The 16,954-nt window shown below is 37.6% G+C and overlaps 1 protein-coding gene across 4 annotated transcripts in view; it reads left to right on the top strand.

Annotated features, from left to right (window-relative positions):
- Nucleotides 1-3,596, top strand: part of FAR1 (fatty acyl-CoA reductase 1) — a 74,224-nt gene extending 70,628 nt beyond the window's left edge. For all 4 annotated transcript variants that reach the window (XM_060159612.1, XM_060159613.1, XM_060159615.1 and 1 more), the window contains one exon: nucleotides 688-3,596. In XM_060159612.1, the coding sequence (XP_060015595.1) occupies nucleotides 688-850 (163 nt within the window). In that variant the 3' untranslated portion in view covers nucleotides 851-3,596. The remainder of the gene's footprint in view (nucleotides 1-687) is intronic.
- Nucleotides 3,597-16,954: the final 13,358 nt, after the last annotated feature.

Here is a 16,954-nt window from a genome sequence, read left to right as displayed (position 1 = left end):
CTAATGTACTTGCTGACTAGCACAGTATAGGACGTACAGAAGGATGCTAAATAATACTTGTTAAATAAATAAATTCGCATCCCAAATGTAGTTATAAAAAAACTTTGCATTATTCATTATTAATAGAGGTAATGCATTGTTTGATGGACTCTTGTCCAGAATGTGCACAGTCAGGTTTGTTTGATGTTTGCTAACTTTCTAATTTAAGGACTTCTAGTTAGTTGTTTTTTTTTTTTAATAAATTTGTTTATTTACTTTTGGCTGCATTGGTTCTTAGTTGCTGCGAGCGGGCTTTCTCTAGTTGTGGAGAGCGGGGGCTACTCTTAATTGCGGTGCGCAGGCTTCTCGTTGCGGTGGCTTCTCTTGCTGCGGAGCACTGGCTCTAGGCGCACGGGCTTCAGTAGTTGTGGCACACAGGCTCAGTAGTTGTGGCACATGGGCTTAGTTGCTCTGTGGCATGTGGGATCTTCCCAGACCAGGGCTCGAACCCATGTCCCCTGCATCGGCAGGTGGATTCTTAACCACTGTACCACCAGGGAAGTTGCTTCTAGTTAGTTTTTAAATAAGTTGCAGCTTAATATGGATTTGAACTTTGATTAGATTAAAACTGAGCATGAATTATCTGCTGTCCAACAATATTCTATTCTAGAAAATAGTATCCAGTACGTTTCTTGATTTGCTTTTCAGGTTGAGGAACATACGTTACGGTTTCAATACTATCCTCGTGATCCTGATTTGGCGCATTTTTATCGCAAGATCACAAATGGCAAGAAACATCTGGTACTTTGTGGTTAGTCTGTGCTACAAGTTTCTGTCTTACTTCCGAGCATCCAGCACTATGAGATACTGAAGACAAGAATTTAGCATTAGAACATCTATGCATATGGTGGTCTAAATGCACAAAATGTAAAATGTACTTAAGTCATTTCACCTTTTGTCAAGACATTAAACCATCTTAACTCAGAGTGTGGAGTAAATTATGGAACGTTTTATGTAACATATGCTCATAAAAACCTAGTGAATACACTGTGGTATGCCAACTCAAATCTATAATAGCCACCAAAACCATGACTTAACATTTTGATCCCTGGGGAAAAGGGGTTGGGTGAGGATAGGAGTGGGGAAATAGGAACACTGACCAGTATAACTGTGCAATTCTGGAACATATTAATTAAAATATGCCTTAACATACAGTGATTTTCTAATTATAATATTTAGTGCAGTGGAAAGCATTTATTTGGACAGGAATACTAGCTAAGTGGTAGATATTTGATTCTTCAGTGTTTGATTTTTTTCATCAGTTCAAGTAGGTTTTAGTTTTGTTAAAATTACAACCAAACTATTTTCACCTCATCCTGTAAGTTATTGAGTAGTCTCAGACATGAGAGACACGTTCTCATTTTTCTTTCTCTGATTAGAGGTCTGATGCATATCATTTTTCTATAAGCAGTCAGTTGCTTTCATAAAGAAGGCTATATATTATTATAGAGGCCCTACTGGATCTAAATGAGTTTGAGAATCATGTCAACATATGCTATGTGTTTTTAGAAGGAAAATGAAAATTCAGTAAGACAGTATCAAAAAGAATAGGAATACATTTTTCTTGACCACATTATGACCAAATGAAAATCCGTTCTGTGACATTTTGTTCATATTTTGAAGCTGGATGATTACTTGAGACTTTGACAAGCAGGTGTGGGTGCAGGGAGGAATTCACCATACTTACGCTCTCTGCCCTTTATAAATTTTATTAATAGGACTTTAAAAGGCTTATACTGTCTTTCCAATGAAAACTAAAAGTACATTACTATGGAAGAATGTATTTGCAGGTAGTCATAGCATTAAGAAAATGTTCTCGTGTGTAAACACATACTAATTTTTGACCTTGAGAGCTGAATTTCTTCCAGAAAAACAAAATAATACATAAAATAATGTGTATAAAATTAAAGAACTTTATTTACATACCACATAAAGTAGCAAACTGTTGAATGAGTTTAAAGATATCATTTATTTTTTTCTGCATGTGGTTTTAGCTTTTAGAAAGGAATTCATTATAGAAACAAGTAATAGCAAGAAAATCGATGTATATTTTAATGATACATTATAATTCCCTTTAAATCTTAATAGTAGGTAACTCTCCTTACTGTTATAACACATTTGCTTTAACATATCAGCATAACATGTTCTAATTTAGCTGATCAAGTTGTACTATATTTAAATCATTAACAATGTATCTTGAATATGTTTAATGAAGTCAGTTCACAATACAAAAAGTTACATAGAACTTTACATCTTAATTTTCTTCATCAATTTAAATGCAATGTATAAGAAATTTATTTTGTTATTGTGAAAAAACTAAATGTAAAGGAAACCACCTTCTTCCATGCAGGTGTATAATCTTGAAAAGGAAAATGCTTCCATGTTGAAGCCAGATTTTCTGTAGTAAACCTTTTAAAACATTATTTTAAAAGAAATATGTATATAAATATAAATACATATGTATTCTTTGCAATGATACTAAAGTCTCTGGTTTAGGACCATACCTTGTGTAAGGTGTGAGAGACCATGGCAGTGTCTAAAAATGGAATAAATGATGATGCCTTTGATTTGAAGTGGCCCACAAAGTTAACTATAGATGCTCTATACATTGAGTACTCCATCTCTCCAAATACATTTCCATAATGTGTTGAAAACATGCTAACATTTGTATGATTTTTACACATCTGCTGAATATACGTAGAATCAGATGAATTGTCTTTGTGTCTTGCAAAAGAATCAGGTACAACTTTGGCAGGTGTGTGAAGCACATGGAAGGTGTATGTCTCTGAACTCTGTCAGTTCTAGTAATTGTTCTTGTAATCTAACTTAAAGAAATGATAACTGGGAGGGTGCTGAGGCCACTGCATTAATTTTGTGTGTTTAGAATTGTTCTGTCAAAAGAAAGCTAATGAATAAATTAATATGTCATTCTGGAACTTAAAGTTCTAAAATTAGTATAAAAAGTATATAGGTTGTTAATCCTCACCAACTTGACTTTAAGCTTAACTCAAAGATTTTGGAAATCATTTGTATTTATGTCATTTGCTAGATATGGTTTTTAGTTCTTTCTGATTGTGTTTTACACACAAACTCAAATTTTAACAGGATAGCCTGTTAAATAAATCTAATATTTCATTTAACTCATTTGATAAAGCTGATTTTTAAACATTGGGTTTTTTCCCCCTATTCACCCTTGATTCTTATAATTCTAACATATGCATTTGTCAGTCGTGAAGTCATTATAACTGTATTTAAACTTGACTTGGCAACATTAATATGTTCAAAAACTCAACACAGAGAAGCATGGCAATACATTCTTTGACTTAAGGATGGTATAAAATAAATATTTTCTGAATCTGTGTAATAAAGCTTGGAAGCAGGGAGGAAAAATCTTCTCTCCCTTTTTTGTGCTTGTCTGTAGGAACTGTTTCAGGGTTTTTTGCTTTTTGTTTTAAATGTAAATCGATAGTCTTTTATAAGAAATAAATAGAAGCATTATTGGGTGCCTTTGTTTGTAAACCAAAAAGTAATAAATGAATCCCTATATTTCCATTATAGTATTTATTGTATTTTTACAATAATTGTCCTGAAAATTACTCATGGGGTTATGTGGTTAGGATTACGGGAAACAGTTCTCATTTATACTTCTTACCTTTTTAAAGGTGTACTCATTACTTTTTATATCCTAATTTTATTGAATTCTAAATCTCTTACACAGCATTTTAGGGGAAGCATATAGGTAGGATGAATACTTTTTGTTAAAGTATCATTTTTATTTATTAGCTGGAATGAGGTGGTTTTTCTAAAAACAGTGCCAGGGTGTCATTAGGCTCCAGCTCCTCTCCTCCACATTGAATAATATTATATTAATTTATAAATACATTTGTCTATTGAGTAAGTATAAGGAATCATTCATTAGTAATAGAGGGTAACTAAAAAAGGAGAGAGCTGATATCAGGCTGGGGTACAGGTGAATATAAATGTCCTTCCTAGCCAAGCTCTTCTAGGCTGACTCCAAGCTGTGACTTGAAAATATGAGCACTGACTTGCTCTATTTTGAGAAAAACTCCCTAATCTTTTGCATGAGAAGCTAGAGAAAGGAAGGTATACTGCATAACTTGATATAGAAATGTGTTAATTAAATTTACAGTCTCTGTGATAAAAGAAATATGAAATATTTTCTTACTGAATTAGTATTTTTATCTTGAGACATTTTCAAGTCATAGAATGAATGAATGCCTTTTTTTTTTTATGATGGTACTCTCTTAGCATACATCTCTGCTACCCTTAAGATTCCTAAACAAATCATCTTTGTCATTTGAGCATATTTGTTAAATTATTCCTTTGATTTTTCTTTATTAAAGAAAATTTGAGTAACATTAAGTTTGACGTGCTCCTTTGCAAGTTGATGGCTGTAAGAGTACATTTATATAGAAAAATGTAAAGTGATAAATATGAGGTAAATATCTTTATGGTGGGCAAATAAGGCTATAATTGTCGTTTTCTTTCTTTTCTTTCTCCCTCTCTTTCCCTCCCTCCCTCCCTCCCTTCCTTTGTCACAGATCACATACAATACCTATACTTATATACAAGATGAAGAGAGGCAGGGACTTCCCTGGCAGTCCAGTGGTTAAGACTCTGCACTTCCAATGCAGGGATGCAGGGGGTGTGGGTTCAATCCCTGGTCGGGGAATTAAGATCCCACATGCTGCGTGGTGCAGCCAAGAAATTATAAAAAAAGATGAAGAGAGGCAGTGGAGATTTTTCTGAATTCATTAAAATATATAAGCATACCTCATTATTCTCTTCAAAATATTTACTTTGAGATTCTCTCCTAGACATTTGACTTTGTTTTTTTATGGGGTTGAATTAGGTGTCCTCCAAAGATGCTTTGGAGGCAGAATTCCTTTATTTTCTGCTGTTATACAGAAAACCTAATTCTCTTTCTCTCTGTCTCACATATATCTGTGGAAAGCTTATCTTCAGTTTTTGAGAGCAAAGTGTAACTAGAAAGTGTTAGGTTGAAACACGTAAAAATGCTAATACTTGATGGTCTTTGAACTACAAAGATAATCTCATATGACTCTACCCTAGTATTAGAGCTGCTTTTTTTGTTTTATTTTTTAACAAACACACCTGAACCTAAACATACAGATGAATGGATTTTATTTAAAATAGTCATCCCAGGAGAATATATATTTATTTCATCAGTGCTTAATTTTTTGACATATAATACCTACTTCTCTGCTTTATGTTACATCTTTCACAGGTTTGTCATTTTCCCGAACTGGGTTGTTGATTTCTGGTTGTTGAGAGGAAAACCAGCTCGCACCTTTTACACTGTAGAAATAACATTAGTGAACACTTGTTGAGCACTCACTATGTGCCAGACACTACTCTAAGCATTTTACATGTATTAACCCACTTGTGACTTACAGCAACCCTTTGAGAAGGGCACCTCTGTTACCCATGTTTTATAGGTGTGGTAACTAAGATGTGTAACATTAGTAATTTATCCATGTTACACTGCTAGTGGCAGAGCCAAGGTTTGAACTCAAGTAAGTCTAGCTCAAAAGCCTGCTACACTTGTCCATGACACTATACTGTCTTTCACTATAGGAGCACGTGCTTCTGGACCATTTAGAGAGGTTCTCTTATATGCTGTTGGGTTAGGCACTGTGTTTTATATATTGCAATTATCTGTTTATCTGTCTGTATCACTCAACACACTCTAAACTTGTCAGTGGTTCAGATCGGAGTATGACCCACTACGCTTTAGGGTTGTATGACTTAACATAGGTAAGTAAACATAGTTTTAATATAACATATAAAGAACAAAATACTAAAAGCACAAAGGAGTGATTTACTGCTTAGTGTTTCAGGGAGGAGCTCATACAGACATACAACAGTTGAATTGTGGTTTTAAGTCTCATTGGAAGAATGGTGGGAAAGGGAAGCATTCCAGGTATAGAGAAGGGCAAGTGTAAAGGGAAGTGTGGGGAGCCGTGAGGAAATATCTTGGTGCCAAAGGGGAGGATGACTAAGGGAAGATGAGGCTGGGGAGGCAATTGGGGGCCAACCAAGGGCCTTTATATGCTCAGAATTCACTATGGAATGTGGAATGGCTGTGGTCAAAAACACTCAGAAGGTCCTCCTAGCCAAAGCACACCAATTCCTATTAAATATGAATAGATTTTGGACTTCAGTGAACTGACCTATAACACTTATTTCCTGAATGAAATCAACTTAAGAGAAAAAATTCTACTTAAATAGTGACACTAAGTATTTTTGAGAATACAAGCCACACCAGTGTTTAAACAGCTGGTGTCTCTGTTTTTCGGTTTTCTGTGATTCTCAAAGTATGATCCCAGACCAGCAGCATCAGCATCTGCATCATCTGGGAGCTCAATAGAAATGCAACTTTCAGATCCCATCCAGACTTACTGAATCAGAAACTGGGTGGGGCCCAGCAGCCTGTTCTGAGGTGGCCTCCAAGTGATCGTTATGCACACTAAAGTTGGAGAACTGCTGGTCTGAGTAGTCAGTCTTCGTGAGATACCAGCAAGGTCCAAGTAGAGTACATTCCTAGGACCTGGGACAAGGTCTGGAAAGTCCCACTTGAAACTAAAAATCAATATATAAAACATGACACAAAACACATAGTAATACATAGGAAATGGTCTGGCCTCAGGAATAATGCCAAAATGTTCAAGAAGTTAGCCTTATGTGATAATTATGGGTGGTCCAGCTTTTTGACCCTTATACTTTCATATTTTCTACGTTTTCTGCAATGAGCCTGAGTTTTTTGTAAACTAAAGCAAAAGTTTTTATTTTACAGTAACAAATGAGGGTGTGTTTCCGGAATCTGGAAAAATAAGAAAAGCCTTAAAAAAAAAAAAAAAAAGTCCATTCATTCTGGGTTTTTAACTCCAGATCTTGAGATGGCATTTTTGTCTCATGGTTAGAGAACAACAACTTACTATGCTATGATAGTCTTTGAAATTGTCCAGGTCTTTGTTAGGTTTTTGGTAAACTTGGTTAAGTATATTCATTTCTGTGCTTACTAGTTTCTTACTCGGTCTTTATCTGGTACTAAGCATGAGTGTATGTCCTTTCTGTGCAGCCAAGTTACCACAGTCCTCCAACTAGCTTACTTTCCCATTGTAATTCCCATTATAATACTCATTTTATATATCAATTAATTGTGAGTTTATGGAGAGTCAGCTGTCACAGAGTGCTCAGCTCTTCATAGGTTGAGAAGGTGTTTCTGTCCTTAAAACTGGGTTCTAGAGCCTGTGCCATGGGAACCTCGCATAATTACCAAAGCATGCAGGCAGTTGAAAGTATTGCTAATTTTAGAATGTTTTACTTGAGAAAATCTGAAATGATTAGGGGGTTTGCCTTAAGCTATACGAAAACAGGATCTAACCCCATTAGATTGAAAATACCTGTTTACTTTGTTTACTTCATACACTTGTGAGCTCTCCCATAGGGCAGGGCCTATTTCTTTAAGGAACCTGGCACATAGAAGTTACTCAATAAATGTCTCAGCTTAATTGATAATATGAAGTTTGTCCTTCCTTCTATCAGCCCCAGAATTGTTAAGCTTCCTTTTCCTATATAATACAAAATTACAATCAAGAATTTGCCAAGGGCTTCCCGGGTGGCACAGTGGTTGAGAATCTGCCTGCTAATGCAGGGGACACAGGTTCGAGCCCTGGTCTGGGAGGATCCCACATGCCGCGGAGCAGCTGGGCCCATGAGCCACAACTACTGAGCCTGCGTGTCTGGAGCCTGTACTCCACAACAAGAGAGGCCGCGATAGTGAGAGCCCCGCGCACCACGATGAAGAGTGGCCCCAGCTTGCCACAACTAGAGAAAGCCCTCGCACTCGCACAGAAACGAAGACCCAAAACAGCAAAAATAAATAAATTAATAAACTCCTACCCCTAACATCAAAAAAAAAAAAGAATTTGCCAAAAGGAATATAAAAGTTGACACCAATAATTTCATTTTTTTCCCTCACCTAGAGATGCTAACAAAAGACAATGCAAATGCTCCAAGTTAGAAACTCCACAATTGACAAAGTTTAGTAAGTCTTTTATTCCATAAGCATTGATTGGTTCTTTGCTATCCACTAATGTAAAGTCATGCTAAATACAATCTTCTGAATTCTTAGTAGATCATAAAGTACTAGTTCTGCTGTCTGTACTACTTCTAGAGTTTTTCTTTATGAAGACACTTATCCAAAGAAATCTAGTTGTCTAGATTGAAGGGCAACTTGATTCCTGGTGTGTGGGGATTCCTAGTGGTGTGTGCTTTAGATCAGAAAATCTCTGGATAAGCTTTATGAATCTGCTTAGCTTAGTGGTGCGAAAGCAACTGGGAGGGTCGACTGTGCATGTAACATCTGGCAGCACAGTAGAATGGCCTGATGGCACATTTTTGACCTGGCTATATCATCTGCCTTCTTCCCCAGTATACCAGAATGATCTTGCAGGCCTAGGCCAATTTTTGAATTTTTTCCCTTTGACACAAGAGGTAATGTTCAGTACACTATATGAAATGCCCGCCCTGCTCTGACATCACTTCAACCCTCAATTTCCTCATTGTATAATTCCAGTATTGTTCAAACTTATACCATGTTATGAGCACCCTCCTACTTCTCGAATTGTCAGATGCACTTTACCTGCAAGCATATTGTATCCTTATACATCAATACTCTGCTTAACAGACCATAAAATTGTAGGTCATCACAGAGCATAAGGACAAATTCTTCAAGAAATGTCAGTACTGGGATTCTGGAGTATCCCGAGATCCTCCTTGGCACTAGGCACACGTATTAGCATAATCTCAAAAAGGCACACAGAACCATCCCCTAGGTTGGGCATCCTAGGAGGAATCCCTTTTGTCTGAAAAGAAAGCTTTTTTTTCTTAACACAGAAAAATGCAAGGGGAAAACGTTGACTTTGAGGCATTTTAAAACTCCAGCTCTGGGACTTCTTCACAAAGCCCAGGTAATGTACTAAAACCTAGCCTCATCTGTTCGAGAGTCACTACTGCTTGTTTGCCCACTCTGGTCCCATTGCTACTCTGCGTTTTGTCACATAGTTCTTGACAGTTCTCTCTCTGCTCTTGTCTTCCGCATTTCCCATTTGAAAACTCCCTTTCCAGCTGCGGTGAGTCTTCCAGAATTACTGACATTCTTCTTGCAGGGAATTGGACTAATATTCCTTCTAGGAGGCTTAATTCCTATAAGGTCCGCACACATGAAGGATTTGCTGTTTTAAAAAATAACTAAGCGGAATTCCCTGGCGGCCCAGTGATTAAGACTCAGTGCTTTCACTACCGTGGCCTGGATTCGATCCCTGGTCAGGGAAGTAGGATCCCACAAGCCGCGTGGCACAGCCATGTTAATAATAATAATAAAAATAACTAAGCAGTTAAAGATTAGTGTCGAAAGGGATTCTCACAGATATTCTAATTGTTCTTGAGAATGAATACTCCATGTCTACTTTTCTAACATACTGTTCCATGGTAACTGGAGCACAAGTACATAGTCACTTCTAAAATTAAAAAAAAATACAACAAAACTTCCGTAAGGACAGAGAAGCAGAATTGTATAGTAGAAAAAGCATTAGTTTTGCTGTAAGACTAGGCATGAATCAACTGCCGCTTATGAGCTGTGTGACTATGAATGAGTCATTTAACCTCTCAGACTCAGTTTCCACTTTTGTAAAATACCTGCCCAGGAACGTGGTTGTAAGGATTAAATGATATAATGAATATAAAGTGTGTGTTACATAGTGTTCAGTAACTATTTCTTCAAAATCACCAAAAATGCCTAAGGAATAAAGCTATGGAATAATTATGGAATTAGTTATACTAATGCAACGCAATTTGTATTCTCCAATTTTATACTATGATTTCCCCATTTCTGATATCACCTTTTTTTTTAAGATTTTTTTAATGTGGGCCATTTTTTTAAAGTCTTCTTTTAAAATCTAAATTTATTTATTTTTGGCTGCGTTGGGTCTTTGTTGCTGTGCACGGGCTTTCTCTAGTTGCGGTGAGCGGGGGCTACTCTTCGTTGTGGTACACGGGCTTCTCATTGCGGTGGCTTCTCGTTGCGGAGCACAGGCTCTAGGCGTGCGGGTTCAGTAGTTGTGGCACGTGGACTCCGAATTTGTGGCTCATGGGCTCTAGAGCGCAGGCTCAGCAGTTGTGGCACATGGGCTTAGTTGCCCCGCGGCATGTGGGATCGTCCCTGACCAGGGATCGAATCTGTGTCCCCTGCATTGGCAGGCGGATTCTTAACCACAGTGCCACCAAGGAAGTCCTCATTTTTTATTTGATACAATATTGCACACACAGTATGAATTTGACACAATATTGCTCTTGCTTTTATGTTTTTGGTTTCTTGGCCCCGAGGCATGTGGGATCCTAGTCCCCTGACCAGGGATCAAACCCACACCCCCTGCATTGGATGACAAAGTCTCAACCACTGGACCACCAGGAAAGTCCCAGATACCACTTTTTTTAATCATTAAGGAATACAAATTTTGAACATTTTGAATAAAAGTATAAGAAATCAGTTCTCTTTACACCTTGCAGTGTTAATATTATTATCACTTTAATTGAGCACCCTTCTCCACTGTGGCTTTTCTGCAATCAACAGGACTTGCCCACTGGATAAAATGAGGATCCTTCAAAATTTCTTCATACGGGAACAGAAGTCCCTAGTCATTTCACCCGCGGGCACGTTGAGACAACTGGCCCTCTTTATCTGCCCTAATGATCTGTAGTCAACCCAATAGTTTGTCTTCTTGCTGAGGTAGATTATAGCACATGACCTGGGCCTCATTTGTGTTCCAAGAATTCTTTGGGGAGTTTCCCTCCTCTTGCTTTTATTTAAAAGAGATAAAACAAACTTGAACTGCAAACTGTCAATTTTTTCCAATTGTTTATATAACTTGGCTGCTGGAGCATTTCGCATTCCATTAGCTCTGTAGTCCTCAATCCTGATCAGTGGCCTGTAATTAGGAAAAGACTTGAACTATCCAGAAGCCAATTCTTAAAATCATCCCACCCTCACACATACACATTTAAAATATTCGTTTTTGAACAAGATTTCTTCCTCAGAATCAAAAATCTTCAGGAAATTTTCACTTACAACTAGAAATTGCAGGATATGTGTATTTGTGTACTGTTAAATCACAGATTCTTAGCTCTAGATTTGATTCTTTGCTTTGCCAGGCATTCTGTACAGCTTTCTCAGTCTTCCTCATTTTCAAAGGAGAATGTACAGTGTTTCCACATCAGTTGTCAGGTTCCCCTCTTCCCCCTCCCACCCCTACCCTGGGCTTCAATTATTTTTTTTCCAAGATAAGTCTAGTTACTTTTTACTTTTTTCCTTGGTTAGAGCTTGCTGGTTATTTCATTTGAGTTTCTAATTCTGATTCACAGTCCTCACTTTAGAGGCACCCCGCCTCACCCTTTTCCCTCAAGAGGAAAGTTCCTCTGCTGAATGTTCTTTGCCCCTGCAGACCCACTCTATTCTCCACGCTGCTCTTTGCCACGTCAAGCTGACCTCTGTGGATGACACATTTGGGTTCCCTTGCCTTCTGGCTTCCAGTTGGATTCAGCCTGTGAGAGGCACTGGCAGGAGTAGAGGACAAGAGGAGAGAAAGGATAGGGCTGTTTGCTCCTCAGTCATTCCCTCTGAGCTCTGATTTGGCAGTGGTTGCATTCCTCTACCAAATGCCATTGCTGCTGCAGGGTGGCCTCCCTCCTACAGCTCCGCATTTCTCAGAGTTCCAATCATCGTCTCCTCCCCTTGCCTGCAGCTCCCCACTGTTGATAGTCCCTGTGCTTCACCGTTCCTCGTCGTTGCTTTAACCCTGCTCATACTTTTGTAGTCCCTTCCTTGACCTCTATTACTTTTCTCAGTGTGCCATCTGTTTCCTGTCCGGTTTGGATACAGCTCCTCATCTACATCTTAGCAATGCTGGTACCTTCCACTAACACAGTTCAGGACCCCAAATGTGGTGGAATAAAGCCTACTGGTTGGTCCTGAAAAAATGTTCACTGCCTTTCTCACTTTTTCAAGTTGGCTACTACTTCCTTTGTCAGTACCTGATATGGGCACACCATCATTACATGGGAATCATCCTTGCTCTTCCATATGTATTATATCACTGTGGAACCGATTGCTAATTCGCAGATTTGGTCAGCCCACCAATATCTAGAAGGCAAATTCTTTGCCTGAAAACAAAAAACAAAAAAAACCCCACTCTTTCTACCTAGTCTGTCTTCCCCATCTATACATCCCATTCCCAAAAAGGCGTGCACACATGCGCGCGCGCACGCACGCACACACACACACACACACACACACTCTTTTGTTGTTTGTCAGTGGAGTCACGGTTGTAGTACTTCAATAAAGAGCCCTTCATCCGTTCCTTAAGATGAACTCAGCTCTGGAAGAGACTGTTCAAGGTTGTCAAAAAATGGAAATTATCTCTTATATTTTTCTCCCTGTCCCCCAAACTCTCCTGTCCCATCAGATGGACCCCATCATCCACCCAGGTAAACTAGAAATGGGAATCATTCTTTGCTCTTCCCTCTCTTTATACTAATTGTTGCATTAGTCACCAGATCTTTGCCATTCTATTCCCTTAACATTGGGGATATGTTAACTTCCTTCCATCTTCATTGCTACCGCTGTGGTCCAGAGACCAACATTTCTCTTACCTGGATCATGATGACATTTTCCTAACTGATTTCCATGCCTCTAGTCTGGTTCCTCTCCAAAGCATGCTCTCTTCAACAACTGAATGATCTTTCTAAATCACAATTCTGATATGTTGGTTTCCATACTTAAAACCCCTAAGTGACTTCCCATTTGTACACTGTACCCAGAATAAAGTTTGTACTTCATAACACAGATTTCTTAAGCTCATTATGATCTGAACATTCTCATCTCCTACATTTTTTCGTGTTCCTCATACCTCAACCACTTGCTCTTCTACCAAAGTTCTAATCTCTGTCTTGTCTTGATCACAACGTGCCTCTACCTGCAAAATTTTGTCAGCTCTCACCCATCTTTCACATTTCAATTTAGGCATCAAGTCTGTATCAAGAATGCTTTCAATGGCAAATATCCAAAAACAGATTGCTACTAAGTTTTCTTATATAAGAAATCTGGAGATAGGCAGTTGATAGCATTGATTCATTATTACTGTCATAATCATTATGATCATTACTGTCATAATCATCATAATCATTACTGTTATTATTTATAATAATAAGATTAGTCTTCTAACCGTCATTCTTAAGTGATCCCAGACTTCTGATAAAACTCCATTCCACATCTCATTCTTCTGGTCCAAACCAGTTATTGTAAACGGACATTATCTTAGGTATTATTGCCAGTGAGTTGATAACTAATATCTGTATTGAGAAAAAATTTGAGACCCAAGAGAGGCTCAGCAGAAGAGAATGTGAGGCATGATCATTTATTGATGTCTGCCATGAGTGCAAAAAACAGAAGCATGGGATGTGTGCAATATATCTGCCATCTTTTGTCAAACTTAAGCATCTCTATGTGGCCTGGTTAGAAGTTGCACAGTTAGCTTGTCAGGATGGAAAAGGACAATTCTAGAATAGGAAAAACATTATTTTTTTCTCCTTTAATTTGCATAGAGTGAATTATTCCACTTTAAATTATAAAACTCACTTTTCTAGGATTAAACCCAATTTAGTTCTGGTATAGTGTCTTTTGTATACACTACTGAGTTTGGCTTGCTAATATCTCTACTTATCACAGTCTACGTGGAATTAATGTTACACCACTTAGCATATAAGAACCTTACAACAGTATATTTCCAATTACCCCCTTCCCATTCTTCATGATACTGTTACCAAACATCTTTCTTTTTCTTTTTCTTTTTTTGCTTTTCCAAATGTTATAAACTGTAATAAATTGTTAATACTTTTGCTTTAAACAGTCAGCTGTTTTTCTTGTAATGAAAACAAGACTTTGTATTTTCTAAAGTACTTTTAAGAAAAAGTATTTAACATTTCTGGAGTTCTTCATTTCTTCATGTAGATTCATATTTCCATCTGGTGCCATTTCCCTTTGGCCTGAAAGCATTATCATATCTTGTTGTGTAGGTCTGCTGGTGATGAATTCTTGTGCCTTTGTCTGGAAATGTCTATATTTCATCCTCATTTTATAGGATATTGTCTCTGGAAAAAGAATTCTGGAAAAAGTTTTTTTCTTTAGCACTTTACATATATCATTCTGTTGTCTTTTTTTTTAGCATCTTTATTGGAGTATAATTGCTTTACAGTGGTGTGTTAGTTTCTGCTTTATAACACAGTGAATCAGCTGTACATATATCCCCATATCTCCTCCCTCTTGTGTCTCCTTCCCACCCTGCCTATCCCACCCCTCTAGGTGGTCACAAAGCACCGAGCTGATCTCCCTGTGCTATGCAGCTGCTTCCCACTAGCTATCTGTTTTACATTTGGTAGTATATATAAGTACATGCCACTCTCTCACTTCGTCCCAGCTTACCCTTCCCCCTCCCTGTGTCCTCAAGTCCATTCTCTAGTAGGTCTGCATCTTGATTCCCGTCCTCTCCCTAGATTCTTCATAACCATTCTTTTTTTTTTTTTAGATTCCATATATATGTGTTAGCTTACAGTATTTGTTTTTCACTTTCTGACTTACTTCACTCTGTATGACAGACTCTAGGTCCATCGACCTCACTACAAATAACTCAATTTCGTTTCCTTTTATGGCTGAGCAATATTCCATTGTATATATGTGCCACATCTTCTTTATCCATTCATCTGTTGATGGACACTTAGGTTGCTTCCATGTCCTGGCTATTGTAAATAGAACTGCAATGAACATTGTGGTACATGACTCTTTTTGAATTGTGGTTTTCTCAGGGTATATGCCCAGGAGTGGGATTGCTGGGTCGTAGGGTAGTTCTATTTTTAGTTTTTTAAGGAACTCCATACTGTTCTTCATAGTGGCTGTACCAATTCACATTCCCACCAAGAGTGCAAGAAGGTTCCCTCTTCTCCACACCTTCTCCAGCATTTATTGTTTGTAGATTGTTTGATGATGGCCATTCTGACTGCTGTGAGGTGATACCTCATTGCAGTTTGATTTGCATTTCTCTAAGGATTAGTGATGTTGAGCATTCTTTCATGTGTTTGTTGGCAGTCTGTATATCTTCTTTGGAGAAATGTCTATTTAGGTCTTCTGCCCATTTTTGGATTGGGTTGTTTGTTTTTTGTTATTGAGCTGCATGAGCTGCTTGTAAATTTTGGAGATTAATCCTTTGTCCGTTGCTTCATTTGCAAATATTTTCTCCCATTCTGAGGGTTGTCTTTTCGTCTTGTTTATGGTTTCCTTTGCTGTGCAAAAGCTTTGAAGTTTCATTTGGTCCCATTTGTTTATTTTTGTTTTTATTTCCCTTTCTCTAGGAGATGGATCAAAAAGGATCTTGCTGTGATTTATGTCATAGAGGTGTTCTGCCTATGTTTTCCTCTAAGAGTTTTATAGTGTCTGGCCTTACATTTAAGTCTTTAATCCATTTTGAGTTTATTTTCGTGTACGGTGTTAGGGAGTGTTCTAATTTCATTCTTTTACATGTAGCCGTCCAGTTTTCCCAGCACCACTGATTGAAGAGGCTGTCTTTTCTCCATTGTATATTCTTGCCTCCTTTATCAAAAATAATGTGACCATAGGTGCGTGGGTTTATCTCTGGGCTTTCTATCCTGTTCCATTGGTCTATATTTCTGTTTTTGTGCCAGTACCAGACTGTCTTGATTACTGTAGGTTTGTAGTATAGTCTGAAGTCAGGGAGCCTGATTCCTTCAGCTCCGTTTTTCTTTCTCAGGATTGCTTTGGCTATTCGGGTCTTTTGTGTTTCCATACAAAATGTGAAATTTTTTGTTCTAGTTCTGTGAAAAATGCCAGTGGTAGTTTGACAGGGATTGCATTGAATCTGTAGATTGCTTTGGGTAGTAGAGTCATTTTCACAATGTTGATTCTTCCAATCCAAGAACATGGTATATCTCTCCATCTGTTTCTATCATCTTTAATTTGTATCATCAGTGTCTTATAATTTTCTGCATACAGGTCTTTTGTCTCCTTAAGTATGTTTATTCCTAGGTATTTTATTCTTTTTGTTGCAGTGGTAAATGGGAGTGTTTCCTTAATTTCTCTTTCAGATTTTTCATCATTAGTGTATGGGAATGCAAGCAATTTCTGTGCATTAATTTTGTATCCTGCTACTTTACCAGATTTATTGATTAGCTCTAGTAGTTTTCTGGTAGCATCTTTAGGATTCTCTATGTATAGTATCATGTCATCTGCCAACAGTGACAGCTTTACTTCTTCTTTTCCAATTTGGATTCCTTTTATTTCTTTTTCTTCTCTGATTGCTGTGGCTAAAACTTCCAAAACTATGTTGAATAATAGTGGTAAGAGTAGGCAACCTTGTCTTGTTCCTGATCTTAGTGGAAATGGTTTCAGTTTTTCACCATTGAGGACGATGTTTGCTGTGGGTTTGTCATATATGGCCTTTATTATGTTGAGATAAGTTTCCTCTATGCCTACTTTCTGGAGGGTTTTTATCATAAATTGGTGTTGAATTTTGTTGAAAGCTTTTTCTGCATCTATTGAGATGATCATATTGTTTTTATTCTTCAATTTGTTAATATGGTGTATTACATTGATTGATTTGCGTATGTTGAAGAATCCTTGCATTCCTGGGATAAACCCCCCTTATCATGGTGTATGATCCTTTTAATGTGCTGTTGGATTCTGTTTGCTACTATTTTGTTGAGGTTTTTTGCATCTGTGTTCATCAGTGATATTGGCCTATAGTTT

Source organism: Lagenorhynchus albirostris, chromosome 9 (genome assembly GCF_949774975.1).
Source record: "Lagenorhynchus albirostris chromosome 9, mLagAlb1.1, whole genome shotgun sequence".
Lineage (NCBI taxonomy): Eukaryota > Metazoa > Chordata > Mammalia > Artiodactyla > Delphinidae > Lagenorhynchus > Lagenorhynchus albirostris.
This window is presented reverse-complemented; position numbering and strand designations above follow the sequence as displayed.